Below are 27404 nucleotides of genomic sequence, written 5' to 3' on the forward strand. Positions count from 1 at the left end.
TTAAAGGAGAAGAAGAATCCCTATTGAAGGGATAGGGAGGCAAAATTTAGAACAGAGCCTAGAGGAATGGCCATCCAGAGTCTACCCCACGAGTGGTCTATACATATACAGCCTTCAAACTAGATAAGGTGGATGAAGCTAAGAGGTGCAGGCTGACAGGAACTGGATATAGATGTCTCCTGAGAGGCACAGCCAGATCATGTCAAATACAGTGGCGAATGCTAGCATCAAACCATTGAACTGAGAACTGGACCTCAGTTGGAGGAATTACAGAACGATTGAAAGAGTTGAAGGGACTTGCAACCCTATAAGAACAACCATGCCTGCCAAGCAGATTTCCCAGACACTAAACCACTACCCAAACACTATACAGGGACTGTGCCATGGCTCCTTCTGCATGTGTATCAGAGGTTGGTCTTCTTGGGCACAAATGGATGAGCAGCCCTTGGTCCTGCCTAGGCTGGGAAAGTGGATGGATGGTGACAGGAATACCTTTATAGAAGAGGGGGAGGGTGATGGTATTTGGACTTCTTTCTGGAAAACAAGAAATGAAGAACATTTGAATTCTGAATGAAAAATATCCAATTAAAATTCAACAACAACAAAATGGTGTTTAGAGCTTCAAACAAAAAAAGCCACAATCAGGAAACAGAGAATTGTATGCCTCTCGTTTTCTTCAAATATGCTCAGGGCCCGGGTCAGTTCTGGGCACAGGATGGACCAAGCAGTTTCCTGCCGCTGACTGCTCCTCTATTCCTGTTTCCAGAGGCAGCATGCAGATTAATATTGAGCCAGAGATGTGGGCAGAGCTGGGTAGAAGTGGCTTTCTGTCCTGTGGTCTCAGGATTATCTGCATTTCTGGGTGTTCAGCATTCTCTGCCATGGGATTTGGGTGCAGGTTTCCCGATTGCTTTAATCTCCCTTATACCATGTTTATATGTCCTGGGAGGTATTACAGAAAAATTAATGTTATCCCATTAATTTGTTCAACACTCTCATCCACAGAGTATAACTTAGAGGTAACTATATATTTGACACCAGGCATACACAGTAGGTAATATATGCATGATGAACTTGAAGTTCACAGAGTTGGGAACACAGTGATGAGTGACTGTGTAACTGCCTTTGAATCTCAGTCTGACTGGGAAGGAATTTTGATGCCCAGTCCCGATGAGAATGCAGAGATCCATCCCTCCCTGATAGCTGTGGGACTTCAGAGGTTGACACCAGTGATCAATAAAGAAGGTTCATAAGAGTGAAGAGTTTGAAATTACTCCTTTATTCACCAGAATACATCCAATTTACTTGATAGTAACCAGATGCAGGTAGTCAATATATACAGTCTATATCCTTATCAAAATAGAAAAGCAAATGAACAAAACAACAGATTAATAACAAATCTTCAAATGAATAGAAGGAAAACCAAAAAACCAAAATAATCAAAACTCAACCAAACTTTAAATAGAGGAATTGCTCTAAGCATTCTTTTGCTGCTCCTTTTGCAGAATAGACTTATAGCCTGTGGCTTGCCTCGGAGACATAGTAGACAAGCAGTTACTGATGGTAATAATCTTTTCAAGAGGAGTGGAAGTAGGTCTCTTTTGTTGGAGTGGGGGTATTAAGGAAAAAGCCATCCAATATTGAGTATAAATGGTATTACAGACTTTGTCTCAAAGTCTTTCCAATGTTGTGAACTGATCTCCATGAAACTCTTCTGGATACCCATCAGGACAAGTACAAATTTCTACGTGCACCGTCTTTCTGGATGACCAGCAGCTTTTGATTGATGTGCATCAGCACTTCTCTGGGTCCCTCCAAAAATTTACACTTGCTGGAGAGAGGCGAGGTTAAAATACAACATATTCAATCCAAAGAAATCAAACTAAAGGAGGAAAATGCAGCCCACAATTGCTATGGACATTACAGATGAGATGCAATAGTGGTGTATTTGCTGTGCACACTTAGTTCTCCTCCTGTAGCTCTTCTCTCCAAGGGAGATCTTGTCCTGGTCTGTGTCATGTTCGAGTTTCTGCTGGAGAATTTCAGACCTAGCAGAGAAAGGGAATAAAGATTTAGTGAGTGGTTGTCAATTCAGCTCTCCCTCTTACATCCGGTCTATTTAGTTGGACAATCCAGCATGACCTGTCAGCTGAGTCAGTCCCTGCATCCGCAAGTGACATAGAGTACCTGGGCTTGGATTTATATCTCACCTTTCAAACTGCTAGAATTTGAACTGTGGACTATGCACTGTACTGGAATTAAGAGAAAAATGTGCATATTTTCCCACTGGTCCAGGAATATGATATTGACTAATAACCTTGTAGCTATGTCTGAATCTGAGTTCAAGAGAGGTATGAGCAACCTAGAATACCATGTGGATGCCTTCTGGAGAACATGCCCAGAATTGAGGTGAAAGTTCTGATTATGTTTGCAGTGAAGGAACCTGCCTAGGTTCAATTTGTAACCGCTGTATCTGCAAATGCACAGAGAAGCCATCTCACATCAAATCCATGGGAAGTGCATAGATCCTGTAATCACTGAGAATGTGCTCCATGCAAATCTTCCCAGCGTACACAGGGAACATTAAAGGTGATTGTGATGTAGAAACAGAACAGTACCCATGTAAGTCTATGGCTAGTGCAAGGCAGTTTGTGAGAGGACAGAAGAGAAAATGTTCTCAGATCTTTCCGGAGAGATCACAGTGAAAAAGGAGTAGAAAATACCAAGAAATCCAGAGGATCATATGTATTGTTTCATGGGCAAAATTCACATGAACTGTACCAGAACAATACTCTGAGTAGCTCTTTACCTGCCCGAGGTTGAAGCCATGTGGGTGGTCATTCACCCAAAAAGGGTATTTATATAGGGAAAGGATATTCAAATGGCTTCTTCCAGCCTGTGTTCCTACCTGAACATTAATGCTTAATGTAAAGATTCCCCAGGATACTCTGGAGGCATAAAAACAAATGTTGAGTGGGTTATGTACGTAGTGGCCGGAACCTTTAGACAGCTCAGTCAGTGATGTGCTGTCCTCCCATAAACCGACATAGACTCAGGGTTCTTTCCCTATTACCAATCTTGCTAAGCAAGTTCCCAAGGCTGTGTAGAGTAGTCTTGTTTCCGATCAAAGGATCATACATTGGTGAAGGACTAGACTCTTGTTCTTGTTCACTATTTCAGACTTTCCCCAAAGTGTGCAGCTTCTTCTAATCGGAGTGGTCTTCACCATAACCTGAGTGACTTCATGCCCAAAGCTAGAATCATAGGAAATCTCCATAACCAGGATCCAAATCAACAAATTTTCTCCCCGTAATGTGATTGTGCCACAGATATTTTGAGTAAGTAAGTAAAAGCTTGCATGGATTATCTCACACTGAATCAGAATGCATGGAAGGGCTCTACCCTACGGTACACTTTTACTCCTTGGCTGATGGACATCTGGATAGATTCTCCTTCAAGGCTGCTCTGGGACCACTACAACACTGATGCTCCCTAGTTGCAATTGTAACACCTACTCCTTGTTGTGGAATCACTGGGTTAACTAAAACGTCTGTTCCACTTTCTGAACATGGCTTCTCATAGGGCTACCTGTTCTTATATTCCCAGACCCATCTGAATTTCGTCATTTCTCCTAACCCCATTGAGGCTGAAATTACCTGAGAGAAAATGATGTTGATTTACAGCACTTGCAGAATGGTACACAGATAACATAGGGGAGTGCTTTGGATTATCTGTGCACCTAAAGGGGCTCCTGAAACTGGCCTGTTCTTGCACCACAGCATAGCTATCTGACTTTTGCTTGATGACAATGCAACTCCAAGCAAATCAAATTCTCAATGAGTAAAATCCAAGCCAACTCCCAGGGGAAGCTGTGGTTGCCAAGGTAGCTGGAAAGAAATGGTAGCAGGCAATGTGGAAAGCAATCTTGGAGAAGACACAGTGAGTGACACAACCTTCCAGTGGGCTTTCACAATTCACAAAGAAAAGAGAAGCAACATAAACTCATGGATTTTCTAGAGAAGCCTTGCCCTTACCTCCCAGTATTCCATTCCTTTGATGTGCTCCAAAGGATTTCAATGCAGATGAGTAGTTTTGCCCACAATCACTTGAAAATCTAACTTTACAGGTGTTTTTGTGTCCTCATTTTTTGGGGTTGCATTTCTAAAGGACTTTATTGTCCTGCTTCTACACCATAACAAAAAGAGACCTGCAAGCTCCAGGCCTGTACCATTTGTTACCACTGTGAAACAGGACTTACTTGAACATATTTCCTACTCCTCCCCCACACTTCAGAAGATAATTCTGTTACGAATTTTTTGAAAACTGAATAAGTTAATAAATTAAGTGTACGTTTGCTCTACACAGCTAGATGGAGATGCCAAATGACTGGGCCGCTGTATTTCATGTTTCATGGATGTAAAGTGAAATCTTAGATAACGTTTCTCATGAAACTTGGAAATAGAGGGAAACACAGGTTCACTACTGCAAACACACACACACACACACACACACAAACACACATACACCCTCACACACCCTCCTATATATAAAGTCCCATACCAAAAAGACTTGAAAAATCACCCAGCATTAGAAAAACACAGCATGAACATCAACATGCTCAGCCACTGCTGATAAACACACACACACACGCACACACACACACACACACAGAGAGAGAGACACACAGACACAGAGAGAGACACACAGACATACAGAGATACACACTCGCAAGCACAAATGAAAACATTGCTGTTACGCAGCACATTTCCTGTTGAGTGAGGAATTAGTGGAACAATGCTGTGTACAAGTCTCTTAGACTCAAGCAAGCTGTGCTGCCCTGGCCTGTACTCATTTCCACTTCAGGAAACCTTTCTATGCAGATACTTGCTGGTCCTACAAGTAAGTGACACGTTCTGCACAGAGAGCCTAAACAACACATCAAATTCCCAAGAGAGAGATTCTAGGAAAAGACTCCATCAAGCGCTATGCTGACTCATCATAGGCCCCACTAAAACTACCCTGTTTCCTTCATAGAAGACCTTGGAAGCATCAGAGAAGACAGTGTCTCATGGTCATTTACCAGGAACTTTTCATCACATTAGAGTTCATGTGATATTAAAACAACCTCAATGTCAGTCAGAAGGAGGCTAAAGGAATAACATACAGTGACTTTTCTGAAATGCAGCACTGTGTACAATATTGAGAGGGAATCTATCCTGAAAGAATGCAGTGACCATGATATAGTCATCAGAGCAATGTCAGCAGAGGGATGCACTCTAAGATTCCATGCAAGATCATGGTGAAGCCCATAAGACAAACCAGAGTCTTCCCGGGAGATACCTCAGTTCAGGTAAAGTGCTCCAGTTTGCTGGCTTTGGAAAGTTGGTGAATAACTGTCTGTGAACTTGGTACTTCATCCAGATGGTACACAAGAGGCAATGGTTTGTTAATATTCCTGAGAGTATATTGAATCAAACCTTTCCTACTAATATCCTAACAATAACAAAGGTAATAGGAGGCTACACATCTATTCCATTAGTTTTCAGTTCTTCTCAGAGCTGCAATGTAGAAGCCCACAAAGCTGGCAAAGTTAAGTACATATCCACAGACTCCTCTTTGGGTGATAGGCAATTTCAAGGCTTAAAGTCATTCTCTCTGTCTCTTTGTCTGTCTGTCTGTCTGTCTGTCTGTCTGTCTCTTTCTTTCTCTCTCTCTCACAGTTTGCTGCTGCACACACACTGCATTCTTTTGTGCACTCTGCCTTTTTTATTGCAGTTTTCTCTTTTCAAACTCCCACAATCATGCACACGTCTGTTTATTACCCTTTCACTCACACACACAATCTTCATACCCAGCTCATACATATCTCACACACACCACATGCACTCTCCTGTCATGCACACACACAATCTTCATAAACACCTCATACATATCTCACATACACCACATGCACTCTCCTGTCACGCACACACACAATCTTCATACACACCTCATACATATCTCACACACACCACATGCACTCTCCTGTCATACAGTCTTCATACACACCTCATACATATCTCACACACACCACATGCACTCTCCTGTCACGCACACACACAGTCTTCGTACACACCTCATACATATCTCACACACCACATGCACTCTCCTGTCACGCACACAGACAGTCTTCATACACACCTCATACATATCTCACACATACCACATGCACTCTCCTGTCACACACACACACAGTCTTCATACACACCTCACACATATCTCACACACACCACATGCACTCTCCTGTCACACAGTCTTCATACACACCTCATACATATCTCACACACATCACATGCACTCTCCTGTCACGCACACACACAACTTCATACACATCTCATACATATCTCACACACACCACATGCACTCTCCTGTCACGCACACACACACTCTTCAAACACACCTCACACATATCTCACACACACCACATGCACTCTCCTTTCAGGCACACACACAGTCTTCACACACACCTCACGTTCTCTCCTCACTCATTCTCACATGCTCTCCTCATGCTCTCTCCCTGGCTCTCACATTTGTTCTCAGACTCGCTCTCTCATTAGCTCCCTCATTTGCTCCCTAATTCACTCTTCACATTCTCTCTCCACTCACTCTTCACATGCTCTTCTCATGCTCTCTCATTCGCTCTCACATTTGTTCTTACATTACCTCTGTCATTTACTCTCTCATTCACTCCCTCATGCTCTCTCTCATTTACTCTTCACATGTTCTGTAGCCTTTCTCTTGCCCCAGTCCTTTATTCATGATGCAAAAGCGGGTAGAAAAATGAAATTTTTTAATCATTGCCAAATCAGATGCAAAGAATGACTATATCTCACCAAGAACTAAGAACTACAACTGTTCCCCAAAGTTTCAGGCTTCCCCTATACCCAGGCCTGTGGCCAATATAATAATAGTTGTAAACTTATCATTATTTAAACTTTAATTCTTTACTTTTACACTTCAGAGTCCAAAGGTCCGAGGTCAGCTAATTGCATTTTCCTGTGACACTCTAATGATAAATGACATAGGCAAAACTGCCAGGCAGTGGCCAGAAAGAATCAAGTTAACCCTTAGCACAGTCATTCCACTAGCGTTCTGTTCCTTGCACACAATGACTCTCATAAGAGTTCCAGTAGTTTGACTTAGTTTACTAGTATATAATTTTATATATTCTATACTTCCTTAACTAGTCTGTAATATTATATGACTTATTTCAAAACTTCAATAACTTTTTTCCTTTCCTAGTGCCCGATTGTTGGCTCTAATTCATTTTCTCTTATTTTCTTCAAGCTGTCTTTGCAAGTCAAACCTTACCTGGAACTTCAATTGTGCAGTTATACATTTTTTCCAAGATAAGAATACACAATATGCACCTGGGCCGCTAGGGCTGTGCTGTGCTGTGCCCCTAGCATCAATTTCCAATTGTCTAAGAATCATAACCTCAAGGAACATCTAGTTTCACAGAATTCACCAGAGCAGAAGTAGAAAGACGTAGGAAAGTCAGACATAATAGAATAATTGTGCACACCAAGGCCACCTGATAGGCAGTCACACACAAATGAAATCTATACAGCCGTTGTCCAGGGCTAAGGTTTGGAGAAATGGAAACAACCAGTTTTTAAAAAGAGCTACTGCGGGCTACTGAGATGTCTCCATCCTGGACTGCTGCAGGCAGCCTCTTATTTCGGATGGTGGGTTCATGGAGAGATGTGTCTTCTGCTTCTCAGGTTTCCAGAAGCCACCCTACTTTACAAGGAGCTGCTGCAGGCTTCTGAGATATCTCCATCCCGGCCTACTGCCTGCAGTCCCAGTCATTGTATGTTGTCCCCAGCATTAGCCAGAGCAATCAGACAAAAAGAGGAGGTCAAAGTGATACAGAATGGAAAGGAAGAAGTCAAAATATCACTATTGAGGACGATAGAAGAGTACACTTGATTCACCCCAAAAGTTATACCAGAGAACTCCTAAGCCTGATAAACAACTTCAGCAAGAGCCTGGGTATAAAATTAACTCAAACAAAGAAGTAGCCTTCCTCTACACAAAAGATAAAGAAGCTGTGAAAGAAACTAGGGAAATGACACCTTTCATAATAGTCCCAAATAACATAAAAATACCTCAGTGTGACTTTTATCAAACAAGTGAAAGATCTGTGTGACAAGAACTTCATGATCTGAAGAAAGAAATTGAAGAAGATCTCAGAAAATGGAAAGATCTCCCATGCTCATGGGTTGGCAGGATGAAGATAGTAAAAATGGCCATTTTTCCAAAACTGACCTATAGATTCAATGCAATCCCCATCAAAATTCCAAATCAATTGTTCATAGGGTTAGAAGAAACAATTTGCAAATTCATTTGGAGTAACAAGTAACTCAGGATAGCTAAAACTATTCTCAACAATAAAAGGACTTCCCTGGGAATCACCATCCATGAACTCAAGCAGTTTACAGAGCATTAGTGATAAAAACTGTATGGTATTGGTACAGAGAAAGGAAGATAGACCAGTGGAATAGAATTGCAGACCCAGAAATGAACCCACACACCTATGGTCACTTGATTTTCGACAAAGGAGACAAAAACATCCAGTGGAAAAAAGATAGCATTTTCAGCAAATGGTGCCAGTTCCACTGGAGGTCAGCATATGGAAGAGTCCAAATCATCCCCTGCTTATTGCCCCGGACAAAGCTTAAGTCCAGGTGGATCAAGAACCTCTACATCAAACCAGATACACTCAAACTAATAGAAGCAAAAGTGGGGAAGAATCTTGAACACAAGGACACTGGAAAAAATTTCCTGAACAAAACACGAATGGCTTATGCTCTAAGATCACGAATAGACAAATGGGACCTCATAAAGGTACAAAGCTTCTGTAAGGCAAAGGACACTGTGGTTAGGACAAAACAGCAACCAACAGATTGGGAAAAGACATTTCCAATCCTACAACTGATAGAGGGCTAATATCCAAAATATACAAGAACTCATGAAGTTGGACTGCAGGGAGACTAATAATCCTATTAAAAATTGTGGTTCAGAGCTAAACAAGAATTCATAGCTGAGGAATATGGAGTGGCTGAGAAGCACCAAAAGAAATGTTCAACATCTTTAGTTATGTGGGAAATGCAAATCAAAACAACCCTGAGATTCCACCTCACACCAGTCTGAATGGCTAAGATCAAACACTCAGGCTATAGAAGACGCTTGCACGGATGTGAGAATGAGGAACACTTCTCCATTGTTGGTCAGATTGCAGACTGGTACAACCATTCTGGATATCAGTCTGGAGGTTCCTCAGAAAATTAGACATTGCACTAGCTGAGGCCCAGCTATACCTCTCTTGCACATATACCCAAAAGCTGCTCCAACATACAACAATGCACACCCTCCACTATGTTCATAGCAGCCTTATTTATAATAGTCAGAAAATGATAAGATCCCAGATGCCCTTCAATAGAGAAATGGAAACAGAAAGTGTGGTACCTCTACCAAATGGAGTACTACAGAGATATCAAAAACAATGACTTCTGGAAATTCATAGGAGAAGAGAATGAACTAAAACATATGATCCTGAGTGAGTTAACCCAATCACAGAAACACACACATGGTATGCACTCATTGATAAGTGGACATTAGCCCAAATGCTCAAATTCCCCAAGATTCACAGACCAAATCAAATTCAGGAAGGATGACCAAAATGCTGATGCTTCACTCCTTCTTTCAAAGGGGAAGGAGAATACCCATAGAAGGGATAAGGAGTCAAAATTTAGAACAGAGCCTGGAGGAATGGCCATTCAGAGTCTACCCCATGAGTGGCCTATACGTATACAGCCTTCAAACTAGATAAGGTGGATGAAGCTGAGAGGTGCATTACTGACAGGAACTGGATATAGATGTCTCCTGAGATTCACAGCCAGATCATGTCAAATACAGTGGCGAATGCTAGCAGCAAACCATTGAACTGAGAACTGGACCTCATTTGGAGGAATTACAGAAAGATTGAAAGAGCTGAAGGGACTTGCAACCCCATAAGAACAACCATGGCTGCCAAGCAGAGTTCCCAGAGACTAAACCAGTACCAATCACTATACAGGGACTGTGCCATGGCCTCATCTGCATGTGTATCAGAGGATGGCCTTCTTGGGCACAAATGGAATGAGCAGCCCTTGGTCCTGCCTAGGCTGGGAAAGTGGATGGATGGGGAAGGGAATACCTTATAGAAGAGGGAGGGCGATGGTATTCAGACTTATTTCTGGAAAACAAGGAAGGAAGAACATTTGAATTCGAAATGAAAAATATCCATAAGAAATTCAACAGCAACAAAATGTTGGTTCAAAAAAAAAAAGGCACAACCAGGAAACAGAGAATTGTATTCCTCTGGTTTTCTTCAAATATGCTCAGGGCCCAGGTAGGTTCTGCACCCAGGCTGGACCAAGCAGTTTACTGCCCCTGACTGCTCCTCTATTCCTGTTTCCAGAGGCAGCATGCAGATTAATATTGGGCCAGAGATGTGGGCAGAGCTGGGCCGAAGTGGCTTTCTGTATTTGGTCTCAGGATTATCTGCATTCCAGGGTGTTCAGCACTCTCTGCCCTGGGATTTGCGTGCAGGCTTCCCGATTGTTTTAAACTCCCTTATACCATGTTTATATATGCTGGGAGATATTACAGAAAAATTAATGTTTATCCCATTAATTTGTTCAACACTCTCATCCACGGAGTATAACTTAGAGGTAACTATATATTTGACAGCAAGCATACACAATGGGTAATGTATGCATGATGAAGTTGCAATTCACAGAGTTGGGAACACAGTGAACAGTGACTGTATAAATGCCTTTGAATCTCAGTCTGACTGGGAAGTGATTTGATGCCCAGTCCCCATGAGAATTCAGAGATCCATCCCTCCCTGATAGCTGTGGGACCCCTGTAACACTATGGTTATTGTAATGCAATTTGTGAGAGGACAGAAGAGAAAATGTCCTCAGATTTTATCAGAGACTTAACAGGAAGAAAGAAGTACAAAATACAAAGAAATCCTGAGGATTATACATATTGTGTCATGGACAAAATTCACATAAACTGTACCAGAACAATATTCTGGGTAGTTCTTTAGGTGACTGATGGGGAAAACCTTGTCAGTGATCAGCCATCCAAAAAGGATAGTTATATAGGGACAGGAAATCCAATTGGCTTCTGCCAGTTTGTGTTCCTACTTGATCTCAAAAATATCAGAATGCTTCTACAATGTTCCTCCCAAGCCACTTTCCTGGGTGATCGGTTCTTTCTGCTTCAGAATGCCCTGCATTCTTTTCTCTAATCCTTCCTTATCGTGGTCATCAGATGAGTGTACTGTCAATGGAAGCATGCATGCATGTGTGCACACACAAACACACACACAGACACACAGACACACTAATACTAACTCGCAAACACACAAGACGTTTGTGTTTACACAATATAAACATAGTACATTTCAGTGTTTACTTTCCCTTTTAATGCTTAATATAATGATTCCCCAGGATACTCTGGAGGCATAAAAACAAATGTTGAGTGGGATATGTATATAGTGGTCATAGCCTATAGACAGCTCAGTTAGTGATGTGCTGTCCTCCCATAAACTGACATTGAATCAGGGTTCTTTCCCTATAACCAATCTGGCTTAGCAAGTTCCCAAGGCTGAGTAGAGCAGTCTTGTTTCCCAGCAAAGGATCATATGTTGGTGGTGGACTAGACTCCTGTTCTTGTTCACTGTTTCAGACTTTCCCCATAGAGTGCAGCTTCTTCTAATAGGAGCTCTCTTTACCATAGCCTGAGTGACTTCATGCCCAAAGCTATGACCCCAGAATCTTAGGAAATCTCCATAGCCAGGATCCATATGAACAATGTTTCTACCTATAATGTGATTGTGTCACAGATATTTGGAGTAAATAAATAAATGCTTACATGGATTATCTCACACTGAGTCATAATCCATTGAAGGGCTCCAACCTCTCCTACAGTTTCCTTCCTTGGACCACTAAAACCCAGAGCTCTAGTTGCTCTAGTTGGACACCTATTCTCTTCTCTGGGATCTCTGGGTCAACTAACACTTCTGTTCCACTTAAAGAACATGGCTTCTCACAGGCCTTTCTGATGGTCCACTAACAGACCCGTCTGAATTTCATCATTTCTCCTGACTCCATTTAGGCTGAAATTAACTGAGAGAAAATGATGTTGATTGACAGCACTTGCAGAATGCTACACAGATAACATAGGGGAGCGCTTTAGATTATCTGTGCACCTAAAGGGGTTCCTGAAACTGCCCTGTTCTTGCACCACAGCATAGCTATGGGACTTTTTCTGGATGACGATACAATTCCAAGCAACTCAAATTCTCAATGAAAAAAATCCAAGCCAAACTCCCAGGGGAAGTTGTAGTGTGCCAAGGTAGTTGGAAAGAAATGGTAGCAGGCAATGTGGAAAGCAACCTTGGAGAAGACACAGTGAGTGACACAACCTTCCAGTGGGCTTTCACAATTCACAAAGAACAGAGAAGCAGCATAAACTCATGGATTTTATAGAGAAGCCTTGTTCTTACCTCCCAGTACTCCTTTCCTTTGATGTGCTCCAAAGGATTTCAATGCAGATCAGTAGTTTTGCCCCTAGTCACTTGAAAATCTAGCTTTACAGGTGTTTTTGTGTCCTCTTTTTGGGGGGTTGCATTTCTAAAGGACTTTATTGTCCTGCTTCTACACCATAACAAAAAGGGACCTGCAAGCTCTAGGCCTGTACCATTGGTTAGGACTGTGAAACAGGACTCACTTGATTATATTTTCCACTCCTCCCCCAGACTTCACAAGATAATTCTGTTGCGATTTTTTTGTAAACAGAATATATTAATAACAGGTGTCCTTTTGCTGTACAGAGCTAGATGGAGATGCCAAATGACTGGGCAGCTGTATTTCATGTTTCATGGATGTAAAGTGAACTCCTAGAATTCTTTTCTTATGAAACTTTGAAATAGAGGAAACACAGGTTCATTACTGAAAACACACACACACACAAACACACAGACATACACAGATACACACTCGCACGCACAAATGAAAACTTTGCTTTTGTGCAGCACATTTCCTGTTGAGTGAGGAATTAGTGGGAAAAATGTTGTTTACAAGTCTCTTAGACTCAAGCAGGCTGTGCTGCCCTGGCCTATACTCATTTCCACTTCAGGAAACCTTTCTATGCAGATACTTTCTGGTCCTACGAGTAAATTACATGTTGTGCACAGATAGCCTAAACAACACAACATCAAATCCCCAAGAGAGAGATTTCTAGGAAAAAACTCCATCAAGCTCTATGTTGACTCATCATAGGCCCCTCACTAAAACTACACTGTTTCCTTCATAGAAGACCTTGGAAGCATCAAAGAAGACAGTGTCTCATGGTCATTTACCAGGAACTTTTCATCATATTAGATTTCATGTGACGTTAAAACAACCTCAATGTCAGTCAGAAGGAGGCTAAAGAAATAACATACAGTGACTTTTCTAAAATGCAGCACTGTGTACAATATTGAGAGGGAATCTATCCTGAAAGAATGCCGTGCCCATAATATAGTCTGCAAAGCAATGTCATTAGAGGGATGCACTACAGGATTCCATGCAAGATCATGGTGAAGCCCATAAGACAAACCAGAATCTTCCTGGGGGATACCTCTGTTCAGGTAAAGTGAAGAAATCTAATCCTTATTTTGAAAATACCTGAATGGTTTAAGAATGTGTTGAGACAAATAAGAGAGGGGGCTCCACCAGGAACTGGACCAGTGATGCAAAGACTCCTGCTTCCAGCACAAAACAGGAAGCTTCAGGTTTGTTGAGAGACCTAGGCTTAAAGGACTAAGTTGGATAATGACTGGACAAAATTGCATGTCATGAACTGGCCTCCCCGCATGCTCCCTAAGATGCAGGTCAGCACAGCAATGCACCTTTCTTGGTGAGAATTGGGGGTATATACGGATAACTTTGTTCTTGAAGTCTCAAATCTCTCATGCCAACCCTTGGCCTTTGAGAAACCTTTTCCACATCCTTGCTCTTCTAACCAGCTTCAGGTTGTAAGGCCCAGTTATGAACTCTCCAGGAGCACTCAAATAAGACAGGACTGACATGCTGCTCCTCAGGCTCTGTAGTTACCCAAGATCTATGAAGCATGAAGACACCATCATCATATACAGGGAGAAGAGGAACAACAAAAGCCACCACAAATGACAATAAGAACCATTTCTTTGGCATTTCCATGAGGGTCTCCTCCTTGAAAAGTACTTACTTCCTGGAGTCTCACAAGATCCCTGTAAAGAAAATGAGCTCCAGACATTTGCTTCATCTCGCAAAGCCCTGCTCTAGTCTAAAGAGGGACTCCCACATAGAACCCTCCACACATAATGGCATGTAGTGCTGTGCTGTGTGATCAACCTATCTCCCTTAATAAACTGCAGATTCTCGAAGAGCAGGACCATTTGCTTTCCAAACATGTAGTTTCCTGAAAAGGGGCTATCTCCACAGAAAGCCTTGTAAACCATCACATGAATGAACACTTGGATGAGACCTAGGTCAGGACATGGATCAGTCAATAGACAGTTACATTGGTTTGTCTATGTTTATGGTAAGACATGAGGACAAATTGACCCTGAGGTCTAATCCTACCTGCTGTGGCTTGGCTCTGGGGTCACAGATGTTCATTCCGGCCTCTTCACACAACCTCTTTGCCTCCACAGAGGATGCTGGGAGTTCAGTCTGCTCCACCAGCAGTTTTCTCTTCTCATTCAGCAAAATCTGTATATTGTTCTTCAATTGAGCTTGTTCATGTAGGAGCTGGGATTGCCTGATTCTGAACCACAAACAAAAAATGGTAAATCCCAGCCTGCTTCTATTTGCCTGTCACTCCTACAAGTCCAGTCATCCCTTCAAGGGTCCTCATCCCCAGAAATCCCCAGAATAGAGCCACACTATACAGGTTAGCACCAATTAGAGGAGGTCAAATCCAGAGGACACATCCCTGTGAATCAAAGTACTTCTGAAAATCCTGACACTAACACGGTTTATATAAATCAAGGTAGAAGAAATGGTCCATAAGGGAGCTCATATGTCCATAGTATGCTGAAGTCATCTGCAAGTAGAGGTCACATCCCCTCTGAGGGAGGATAGAAGACCCAATAGCTGTACAAACTTTCCATGTGTTTCTCATGGATCATAGACAACCTGTCAGAGTCCTAGAGACTAAGAGTTGATTGATATTCCCATCACGGTGCAAACCTTTTCTATCTAGAGGATCCTTAATGGGGAAAATAACGATTGAGGGTCTTCTACACCCTTCACATGTAGGACAACTGAGTCCAAGAGCTACAAATCTAAGACCCTTGCCAGGAGGCAGGCTTCTTGTTAAGAGTCAGACACCATGGAACCAGAGCCCTGACTTTGGTTCAAAGTCATACAGGACAGAAGCATTCCCTGCCTAGTGCTGGGTTCTCATCTCTGTCAGCGACTCACCGGTAGGAACTGTTCACTTGTATGAGCTCCTTGTACCTCTCCATGGCATCACTTATTGAGTTGGTCATCATTTGCATAGCCATCATTCTCATCTCATGTTCCGATTGAAGGACTGGCAATTCGACATCCAGCCTGGGTTAGGTCATGGCCAAAGGAACAAATAACGTTTTGAACTCATGATTTCAGAATTAGGTGAAGTATAAATAAAAAATATATAATAAAATTTCAAATTCAAGGAATGGTGGAAGGGAAGAAAGTGGCAAACTCAAAAGCCAGACCAAAACCCAACAGTGAGGCTTAATCCACAGAAAATATTTCCATGTAAATAAGCAAACATTTGTTTTGAAATAAGGACTCCTTGGAATCCTGGGGAGATATGGTTCTGCAAAGACTCACTATATAGGAGGGGGCAGAGCCTGAGAGCTGCCTGTTTGGGAATAACAACTGTCAAGACCACAGTGACCATTTCTAGGTCACAATAAACAATCCCTGGATAGTTAAAAAGTAAAAAACTAAAGATCAAAGCAGGTGAAACAAATTAGGTGAAATCAGACTGTTCTCTCAATTACTTAAACTCAGTATGTACTACATATTTGCTCCTTCAAAGTATTTGTACTGGTTTAGTTTATTATCCTGGGCACAGGACAACAGAGTCACGGTACCAGTTGGAGGGACCTGACCTTCAAGAGCTGGCCAGGTGAGCATGATGGAATTGACTAGTTCAGGAAGAAGATTCCTCCAGTCTGTGCCACAGCTTTGGGCCCAAGAGAAAGCTGTGATGACATTTCTCTTGTTTTGAAAGCAGGTATACTCAATCCTTGGTTTCTATCGTTACATGAATTCCCAGAGGGCATAACTAAGTTTGACAGGGAAGAGGATTTATAGCACCTCCTCCCCTCGGGAGAGTCCTGGGTGCCACCAAGGTATACAGAAGGAGCAAAGTGCTCTGTAGATCAGTGTGGGCCTCCACATACTCATCACTATCATGACCTGCAAAGTGTTGATCAAACAAATCCTCAGACCCCATCAAAGGTCCCAGACGTCCTGATCCTGAGTAAAACACCACATATACTTCCACATACATACATAGCAACCCATATCCAAACACATTTAGAATGCCAACTACATGCATGGAGGTGCCATAGAATCAGTGTATAATGAACAAATTCAGAGGAAAGAGTGATGACGTGCAGGCATTTCATTCACACACACAGTTGCAGCAAGTGTGACCAGGTCCTTCCAGCTGCTGACAGAACCAACGCTAATCCAAGGAGCTCAGGGTCAAGTACAAAAAGGTTGACCTTAAACACACAGCACCTAGCTTATCTCAAAGGTAATGCCTGCCAAATCTCCTTAAAATCCAGGATGAGAGGTGAAACTCTCTCATGCTATGAGGAAATCTCGGGTTAGCAGAGAGAGAGCACAAGACAGTGAACAGGTTACTGGGCATAATGACTACCTGTGGTCCCACTCATCATAGATATAAAGATCCAGGATTTGGTAAAGTTCATCCCTCTCGAATTGACACTTCTGGATTTCAAATTTGAGTTCCTCCAGTTCCTTTAGACACTCCTCTTGGGTACTGATGACATTTTGGGATGATGCCTTCCTACCAAAACCTGTAGATAGATAAACCCAAGTGAATTTGCATATTTGATGGCCCATGGGCAGAAAAGATCATTCTGAATCCCAAAAGGAGGTTGAGGAAGGGGAAATGGTAGAGTCTGGGTGAATCCCTGAAAGAGCAGAAAAGCTTTCTTAAAGGTGGATTCTTAAGCTATGTCCCTCTTCCCAACCTCTAATGCCATACTCGTGCCACACTCACTATTACAGGACCCCTCACCCTGAACAGTATAACCTGACTGATACATAAACATCTGGGACATTGTTCTCTCATATCAGATGTGGAGCAGTCAATCCTGCAGTTCATAATGATTAGCACCATCAAGCTCTAATCATGTGTGTTGCAGCCCAAAGTGTCTGAGAACTCAATTCATGACTAGGGGTGCATCCTTCCTTGTTCTCGCCATCGGAGACTTTATGTAATCTACAGTAATCTAGAGGATGAAGTGCTTCAACTCCCAACCATGGATGGTCACATTGTTAATCTCACAGTGCCTCCTCCTGCCATTCATTGACACTCACATTTAAAAAGCTTCAAGAAAAGACACTGAAGGCTTACCACTTTATGGCTTTCTCTCAAATTAAAGATTAGGAACTCCTGACTCTTGGTTTGCCTTTGAGAAATCCCAAGGATCCTGCTTGTAAGGCCTAGTCTTAGAAGGCACATCTCAAAACTACCTCCTTGAGGATGTTCCCAAACTCTGCCCAGAACTCACCAAGCCTTCCCCAGAATGATTTCCTCCTTCCTGTTTCACTAGAGAGGGGGTCAGCTTCCCTCTGACCTGGTGCGGTCTCTCCTTGATCAACACTTTCCTTTCGAAATAGCCTGAGCAGCTGGCGAAACATGCCTGCTTGTGAACCCAAAGGGAACTGAAGGAATATCCCAAAGGCAGTTGGTGTCACCACAACACTGGTGACATCACAGAAGATTCTAGGGAGCTCTTAGATACAAAAGATTGTCCAGTGAACGGCTTACTGGTGATGTCACTGGAAAATTCTATGGCCTACCTACTAACCAGCTTTCCCCACACTGATGAATTTCTGTGGGGACCCTTTCCTCCAGTCTCTCATGTGTCACTGGGAATACCATTTGGCAACCTCTATTTCAAAGCTAGATATTTCTCTCTGTTTCATTAGAAGTCAACAATGCTTTTGCTGGGGATAGTTGCTTACAACCCTGAATTGGAGAACAGATTTTTCTTAGCACCGAAAACTCTAGGGACCAAGGAGGAGGGAGATTTTTCTTAAAAGTAAATCTACTACTCGAGACAATGCATGTGACACACATTTCGATTCCTAAGGTTTTCCCTTTTTCTGGAGGGCAATATATTTCTTCTATACCTCTGAGTGTATAAAACCTAGAAATATTTGCTTACTGTGCAGTCCTTGACAGCTGACATTGTTTCCATTTACATATCCATGTATTTCACAAAATCAATGGTCTATAATCCTATTTTTTGCAATAAAAACTGCTTTTCCTTGGGAGCATAGGGATCAACTATAGGGCATATATAAAATAATAAATTTCTGTTCATTTTTTATATTATTCAGATACCTTCCCTTTCTCAAATATAACAAGACAATTAAATTGGACATCAGTGAGCAAATGTCAACCTGGACCTTGTGTTACTACATTGTAACCACATAGCCATCTCTTCTCCATTATCATTCTTCCTGAATAGTCAGGTCTAGGCATGAGAATATTGGGGGCTGCACCATGATCCTTTACTCCTACCAAACATAAGAATCAGGAGGACGGGAAGGGAGTGGAATGGCCTGAGTTCAGGTTGAACCTCAATTTTAATGGGTCCATAAGTTCAGGAGGGAGTCCATTTGGCATTGTGATATATGGATTCTGTATTCTTATCCTAGGTGTTATAATTCAACCTGAATGTGTGCTATAATGCCACCCAACCTCACAGATGTAAGAGTGAAAATCATTTATGACCCTTCTGGGAAGAGCTCTGTCTTTTACTATCATCTGGAGTTATACAACGTCACTATGCAAAGCTCAGAAGAAAGGGGTGCAGATGTACACCCCTTAGAAGTTGAGGATCTCTTCTGATTAGGGCACTTGTTTTTCCTATGTAATTTTTCCCTTGCTCTTTTACTAATGGTGGCTGACTTCTTTCCTGGCCTGAGGTAAACTGGAGTCCAATCTTTTGGATTACCGAAGCTTCTATTTTTGAGATGGCAGGCCCATCAAGGGTCCTACTGCATACAGAAGGTATGAATAAGTGTCAGGGGCTAGAATAAGTTAAAAAGGTCCGTGACAACAAAGAACTAATTAAGAAAACAAGAGCCCAGCTGCTCATCAAGATCACAGTTGTATGATAGTAAGAAAATGTGAATAGGGCATCAGGTGAAAAGATAAATTAATTAGGAGGTCATAGGCCTAGAAGGGGTAGCCTTTGCTCTCAGTGGAGCTGCCATTCTTTCTGCCATTCCTCGCCCTCTGCCACAGGACCAGAGACTTACCCAAACAACTGGCTGGCCTTGCCAAAGACCTGGCAGGGCTTCTCCCTGTAGAATAGGAACGTAGAGTCCTTGAGGACTCACCAAGAGGTCTCCTCCACACAGGTTCCTTGTTGTCAAAGGGAAATGTTCCTGCAGAATCCTGCCATGGCAGCAGGAATTTCAACCTGGCTGCTCTTGGTCCAGCTCACTGGGTGCAGGCCTGAGGCCCAGGGGTATCTGGGGAAAGAAGTAGCAGGCACTACCTCACAGCTCTCTCTTTGTTGGATGCAACTGCTAGGACTGTGATAGGATTTTTGTTTCTTGTGTGTATATTAGAAATACCTACAAAGCTGATTAAAGTTGTAAGATGCCTTCATACCCAGCGTGAAGAATGTTTTTAAATCGTTGTTGTTCCTGTTTTATGTTTGGATTTTGTTCTTTAATCCCCTCAGGAAATTTCCCTGTGCTTAGAATGTTAAGCACATGCTCGGGAGGGATCGATTATTCAAGTTAGCCAAAGCTTTTGTTCTCACCATCCACTCCACAGATGATGCCATTTCTTACTTTGAAATAAGAAAACAGTCATAGAGAAGTAAATTAACCTGTAAGCTATCACAGAATAAACACATCATGATTGTGGAATAGCACCCCAGTATTTTGTATTTCCTAAGTTATTTTTATTTTAAACTTTTTTTTCTTTTTCTTTTTTTTTCCTTATTTTTTTTTCTTTTTTTCCCGGAGCTGGGGATCGAACCCAGGGCCTTGCGCTCGCTATGCAAGCACTCTACCGCTGAGCTAAATCCCCAACCCCTATTTTAAACTTTTTTATTGGATTTTTTGGGTACATTTCATTTTTTTTTTAAATCCTTAAAGATATCTTTTATTCCTCTCCTCCCATTTACAAGGTGGAATTTCACCTGTGATTGTTAGTCCAGATAGTTTGGTCAATGGCTTAGATATCACCTTGGCCTAGTTTCCTTGGCATAAGCTGTGTTAGAAGCAGACTCAAAGGTTAAGGACTCAACAAATAATGAATTCCACTACATCTGGATACCTAGACTCACAGCCAGGAAGGGACTGGATTTCCATTCACTATTTAAAAAAAAAGATACAGTTCATTAACATGTAAAAAAATTACTTATATATTAAAGTATATTAAAGTGTTTACCATGGTCATACAGTTTTCAAATACCTGGCATTCATCTTTTTCCAAATCCTAAAATTTCTTTCTTATTCACATTTTCTTTTTTTGATTATTTCTTAGTAGTATTATCATATTTTTAAATTTTATTTTTTAATAGATATATACTTTTTATTTACATTTCAAACCTTATTCCCTTTCCCAGCTTTTGGTCCATAAGCCCCCCTCACGTGCCCTCTCCCATATGTATGGTCCCCCAATCCACGCCACTTAGAAACCCCTTCCCGGACATTCCCCTGCACTGAGTGTCCAACCTTGTTAAAAACAAGGGCTTCCCCTTCCACAGGTGCCCCAACAAGGCTATTCTCTCCTACATATGCAGTTGGACCCCTGGGTCAGTCCATATATAGTCTTTTGCTAGTGGTTTATTTGGTTGGCATGACTGTTCTTATGGGGTTGCAAGCCCTTCAGCTCTTTGAATCCTTCCTCTAATTCCCATAAAGGGCGTCCTGTTCTCAGTTCAGCAGTTTACTGCCAGCACTGACCTCTTTATTTGACATGCTCTGGATGTGTCTCTCAGGGGAGATGTATATCCGGTCCCTTACAGTAAGCACTTTTTAGCTTCATCAATCTTACCTAGTTTTGGTGGCTGTATATATATGGACCACATGTGGGGCAGGCTCTGAATGGCTGTTCCTTCGGTCTCTGCTTTAGATTTGTCCTCCATATCCCCTCCTATGGATATTTTTGTTCCCCATTTTAAGAAGGAGTGGGAGCATCTGCACTTTGGTCATCCTTCTTCTGGAGTTTCCTGAGATCTGTAGATTGCATCTTGGGTAATTTGAGGTTTTGGTCAATATCCACTTATCAATGAGTGCATACTGTCAATGAGGGGTGCTGAGAATCTGGAAGAGAATGAGGGACAAGAGACGTGAAGAAGGACTCCAAGAGAAGAGTCTGATCAAGATGACAATTTTATTTTTCCCCAAGTCTGAATTTGTACCATAAAATGGGTAACAGAGAGAAGAGAGAAGTAAGAAACATTTACCCACGCCAAGGACACAATATTCGTGTGGTCAGGGAATCGGCTGATGTTGACAGGATGTCAGAAAGGTCACAGGTTTGTCATATCTATTAGTCAGCAGGATGTTGGTTTTTCAGAAAGGTTACAGGTCATGACTTTGGGTATCTTAACGTCACACGTTATCATATGATTATTCATCTTGCCCACCACATTTGTATTAGTCTTCTGCAGCTGGCTGGGGATTTTCCATGAACCCAGTCATACTTAATGCTCACCATAATAATAACATCAATAATGGAGGGATTCAAGGCCATCGCTCCCAACAGCATACCAAGTGTGTTTTTCTGTGATTGGATTACCTCACTGTGGATGATATTTTCTAATTCTTTCCATTTGCCTATGAATTGAACATAGCATTGTTTTTGATAGCTGAGTGGTACTCCATTGTGTAGATGTACCACATTTTTCGAATCCATTCCTCTGTTGAAGGGCATCTGGGTTCATTCCAGCTTCTGGCTATTATGAATAAGGCTGCGATGAACTTAGTGCAGCATGTGTGTTGTTGTATGTTGGAGAATCTTTTGGGTATATGCCCAGGACAGGTATAGCTGTGTGCTCAGGTAGTGCAATGTCCAATTTTCTGAGGAACCTTCAGACTGATTTCCAGAGTGCTTGTACCAGTTTGCAGTCCCAGCAACAATGGACGAGTGTTTCTCTTTCTCCACGTCCTCCCCAGCCTCTGTTGTCACCTGAGTTTTTGATCTTAGCCATCCTGACTGGTGTGAGGTGGATTCTTAGGGTTGTTTTGATTTGCATTTCCCTGATGACTAAGGATGTTGAGCATTTCTTTAGGTGCTTTTTAGGTATTCGATATTCCTCAGCTGAGAATGTTTTCTTTAGCTCTGAACCCCATTTATTAACAGGGGTGTTTGGCTCTCTGTACTCTAACTTCTTGTGTTTTCTGTATACTTTGGATATTACCCTCCATCAGAAGCAGGATTGGTAAAGATTTTTTCCCAATCTGTTGGTTGCCTTTTTGTCCTAATGACACTGTCCTTTGCCTTACAGAAGCTTTTCAGTTTTATGAGGTCCCATTTGTCGTTTCTTGATCTTAAAGCATAAGCCATTGGTATTTGTTCAGGAAATTTTCCTTAGGGCTCATGTTTTCGAGACTCTTCCCTACTTTTTTTCTATTAATTTTAGTGTATCTGGTTTGATGTGGAGGCCCTTGATCCAATTGGATTTAAGCTTTGTACAGGGTAATAAGAATGGGTCAACTTGCATTCTTCTACATGCTGACCTCCAGTTGAACCAGCACCATTTGTTGAAAATGCTATCTTTCTTCCATTAGATGTTTTAACTCCTTTGTCAAAGATCAAATGACCATAGGTGTGTGGGTTCATTTCTGTGTCTTCAATTATGTTCTCCTGATCTGCCTGTCTGTATGCCAATACCATACAAACTATTGCTCTGTAATACTGCTTGAGGTCAGAGATGGTGATTCCCCCAGAAGTTCTTTTATTGTTGAGTATAGTTTTGCTATCCTGGGTTTTATGTTATACCAAATGACGGCAAATTGCACTTTCTACCTTTATAAAGAATTGAGTAGGAATATTGTTGGTGATGGCATTGAATCTGTAGATTCCTTTTGGCAAAATGGCCATTTTTTACCATATTCATCCTGCCAATCTATGAGCATGGGAGATCTTTCCATCTTCTGAGACCTTCTTCAATTTCTTCAGAGATTTGAAGTTCTTGTCATACAGAGTTTTTACTTGCTTGGTTCAAGTAACAGCAAGTTATTTTATATTATTTGGGACTATTGTGAAGGTTGTCATTTCCTTAATTTCTTTCTCAGCCTGTTTACCCTTTGAGTAGAGGAAGACTACTGAATTGTTTGGGTTAATTTTATACTCGGACAGTTTGCTGAAGTTTTTGATCAGGTTAAGTAGTTCTCTGGTAGGATTTTGGTGTTGCTTATGTATACTATCATATCATCTTCAAATATTAGTGTTTTGATTTCATCCCTTCTAATTTTTATCCCTTTGACCTACTTTCATTGTTTGATTGCTATGGCTAGGACGTTAAGTACCATATTGAAAAAGTAGGGAAAGAGTGGGCAGCCTTGTCTAGTCCCTGGTTTTAGTGGGATTCCTTCAATTTTCTCAGTTTAGTTTGATATTACCTACTGGTTGGTTGTATTGTGCCTTTTCCTATATTTAGATATGGGCCTTGAATTCCTGATCTTTCCAGGACTTTATTAATGAAAGGGTATTGAATTTTGTCAAATGATTTCTCAGCATCTAATGAAATGACCATGTAGTTTTGACTTTGTTTATATGATGAATTTCGTTGATGGACTTCCGTATATTAAACCATCCCTGCATCCTTGCCATGAGGCCTACTTGACCATGATGGATGATTGTTTGGATGTGTTCTTGGATTCAGTTTGCAGGAATTTTATTGAGCATTTTTGCATTAATATTCATAAATCAAATAGGTATGAATTTCTCTATCTTTGTTGTATCTTTGTGGGGTTTAGGTATAAGAGTAATTGTGGATTCATAGAAGGCATTTGGTAGTGCTCTGTCTGTTTCTATTTTGTGGAATAGTTTGGACAGTATTGGTATGAAGTCTTCTATGAAGATCTGATAGAATTCTGCACTAAATCCATCTGGTCCTGGGCTCTTTTTGGATGGAAGATGTTTAATAACAGTTTCTATTTCTTTATGAGTTATGGGGTTGTTTAGATGGTTCATTTGTTCCTGATTTAACTGTGGTACCTTGTATCTGTATAGAAAATTGTCCATTTCCTCCACATTTTCCAGTTTTGTTGAATATATGTTTTGTAGTAGGATCTGATGATCTTTTTAATTTCTTCAGATTTTGTTGTATGTCTCCCTTTTATTTCTGATTTTATTAATTTGTATACACTCTCTGTGACCTCTGGTTAGTATGGCTAAGTGTTTATTTATCTTGTTGATTTTCACAAAGAACCAGCTCCTGGGTTTGCTGATTCTTTTGATTCTCAGTTTTGTTTCTTCTTGTTTGATTTCAGCCCTGAGTTTGATTATATCCTGCCTTCTACTCAATTTTTTTTCTAGAGCTTTGAGGTGTGCTGTCAAGCTGCTGACATATGCTCTCTCCTGTTTCTTTTTGCAGGCACTCAGAGCTGTGAGTTTTCCTCTTAGTGTTGCTTTTATTGTGTCCTATAAGATTGGGTATGTTGTACCTTCATTTTCATTAAATTCTAAGAAATCTTTAATTTCTTTCTTATGTCTCCAATGACCAAGTTGTCATTGACTTCAACTTCCATGTATATGTGGGCTTTCTGTACTTTTTGTTGTTATTGATCAGCAGCCTTAGTGCGTGGTTTTTTGAAAGGATGCATGGGATTATTTCTATCTTCCTGTACCTGTAGAGGACTGTTTTGTGACCGATTATATGGTCAATTTTGGAGAAGGTACCATGAGATGCTGAGAAGAAGGTATATCCTTTGATTTTAGGGTGGAATGTTCTATAAATATATGTTAAATCCATTTGTTTCATAACTTCTCTTAGTCTTTCTATGTCTCTGTTTAATTTCTGTTTCCCTGATCTGTCCACTGATGAAAGTGGGGTGTTTAAATCTCCTACTATTATTGTTTGGTGCAATGTATGATTTTTTTGAGCTTTAGAAAGGTTTCTCATTGTTTAGGGACACAACTGCTATATACTTTACAAATATAGCAATAACCCAGAACATCCGCAGGAAGCTGTGACCATTGGCCACATGAGGATGACTGTCTTTCAAAATTCATCATGATTTTTGATAAGATCTTCCACATAATTGGTGGCTTGGCTTCCCACAAACATGTTCCAGTTGTCTAGAATCTCCTCCTTGGACAGTATCTCATGCTTGTTTTTGTCTGACTCATACACCAGATGCTGGGCCTCAATCTGTGAATGGTCATAGTCCTGAGGGAGGATCCAGTGGTGAATCTCATCCTAGAGCAGCTTCCCATCCTTCTTCAGATCTGGCAAATCATTGAACTGCTCCCCAGACAAAACCCAGTCTGTCTCAGGGCAATTGTCCTCGTGAGAAAAAGATGTCCACAATGTACTCATCCTGGTCCACAAAACCATCCCCGTTCTTGTCGATATCCTCCAGGGTTTCCAGAACTACAATCTCCTCATATGTTCTAAATCCTCTTAGTGTAGAACAGCAATGAACCCGACCTGAGTAGCTGTCAGGTCACCGTCAAGGCCTTAAACCTCCTCTCATCTCGTGGAGGCATCTTTTTAAAGTTGTGATGATCAGAGCTCTCTTGGAATTCAGCAAGGTTTCCCAGGTAGTAGCCATAGGTGGCCTGCCTCTATTCTTCCAAGGAGATCTTTTCCTCTATGTCGCTATCATAATCCTTCCAGAGTTTAGTCACATTATGGTAGATGTATCTTTTCTGTACCTGTTTGGTCCAAACTTTCAGGTCTTCAGTAGTAACAAGGCCACGTCCATCACTGTCAATTGGGTCAACAATTTTCCCCAGCCTCTCCTGCTCTCGTCCAGGCTTAGCTATCAAAGGTCTCGGAGTCCTCCTTGCCCAGGAAGACCTCATGATCGTACATGATGCTGTGCTTGTCATCTGGTGGCCACTGGCCCTGCTCTGAATCGGGACAAACCATGTGCTCCTTGCTCATCATGCTCTTGGCCCTGAACGCCAGGACCAGTGCCAGCAGCAGACCATGGAGTGTCCCAGGCTGACACCATGCACCACAGTTGCGATCAAAGGGAGCAGGGAAGTAGGGGCTCAGAGCACCTTAGCCTCTGTCCATCCAGAGAGGGCTTTTGTTACATTTCCAATGTTATCCCTTTTACTGGTTTCCCATCCAAAAAACCCCTTATAACATGCCTCCCCCTTCTACTATGAAGGTCTTACCACACCCACCCAAACATCCAGGTCTACCTGCCTCCCTGTTCTGGTTTCCCCTACTCTGGGGCATCAAGCCTTGACAAGACCAAGGGCTTCTCCTCCCATTTGTGCCCAAGAAGGCCATCCTCTTCTACATATGCAGCTGTAGCCATGGGTCTGTCCATGTGTACTCTTTCGATGGTGGTTTTGGCCCTGGGAGCTCTGGGTGTTTCTTAGTGTTGTTCTAATGGGGCTGTACACCCCTTCAGCTCCCTCAATCCTTTCTCTTACTCCTCCATTGGGGACCCTGCTCTCAGCTGAATGGTTGGCCTCAAGCATCTGCCTCTGTATTTGCCATGCTCTTTACCCCACTCTTTTGAGCAGATCACCACAGAGCAACGAAGATGTATTGTCTTGGAGTGATGATGTATAGACAAATAGATGATTTCTTAATTCCTAATGATGGTTCTATAAGAATTCTTAAAATTAGATTAGTAATTTTAAGCTTTTATATTAGGACTGCTATTGTGTTCTTTCTGGTAATCAAAATTGCATTGAGAACCCTGCCATTCTTAAAGTGTCATGAGTGAATTGCTTCTGCAATACCAAGCAGGCATCTACAAATTAGAGCCCATTCTAAGAGGGTATTAACCAATTAAACAAGGTTCATAAAAAGAGAACCAATGATTTACTATAGGTGAAAGGACTGAACATAAATAATT

General features: G+C 41.6%; 2 protein-coding genes across 3 annotated transcripts in view; both read right to left on the bottom strand.

Moving 5' to 3' along the window:
* LOC146768883 (uncharacterized) overlaps positions 1 to 27404 on the bottom strand; it is a 263806-nt gene that overhangs the window by 94024 nt on the left and 142378 nt on the right. The gene's annotated exons all lie outside the window — the stretch shown is intronic.
* Positions 1261 to 18054, bottom strand: LOC148003466 (disks large homolog 5-like). Its single transcript, XM_087568796.1, has 5 exons — positions 17888 to 18054; positions 17008 to 17167; positions 15549 to 15680; positions 14706 to 14889; positions 1261 to 2048 (listed from the first exon to the last, which is right to left on the bottom strand). The coding sequence occupies exons 1-5, from the start codon at positions 18015 to 18017 to the stop codon at positions 2043 to 2045; spliced, it is 612 nt and encodes a 203-aa protein (XP_087424922.1). The 5' UTR covers positions 18018 to 18054; the 3' UTR covers positions 1261 to 2042.

This window comes from Rattus norvegicus, chromosome 9 (assembly GCF_021556685.1).
Source record: "Rattus norvegicus strain SHRSP/BbbUtx chromosome 9, alternate assembly SHRSP_T2T, whole genome shotgun sequence".
NCBI classification, from domain to species: Eukaryota; Metazoa; Chordata; class Mammalia; order Rodentia; family Muridae; genus Rattus; species Rattus norvegicus.

Bases quoted from the DNA above. Each gene is read 5' to 3' on its own strand.
- LOC148003466 (XM_087568796.1), bottom strand. From the start codon at position 18,017: ATGTTTCGCCAGCTGCTCAGGCTATTTCGAAAGGAAAGTGTTGATCAA. The intron at 15,681-17,007 runs GTAGTCATTATG...GACCTAACCCAG, and splicing joins TATGATGAGTGGGACCACAG to GCTGGATGTCGAATTGCCAG. The intron at 14,890-15,548 runs GTGAGTCGCTGA...TTTGTGGTTCAG, and splicing joins CAAGTGAACAGTTCCTACCG to AATCAGGCAATCCCAGCTCC.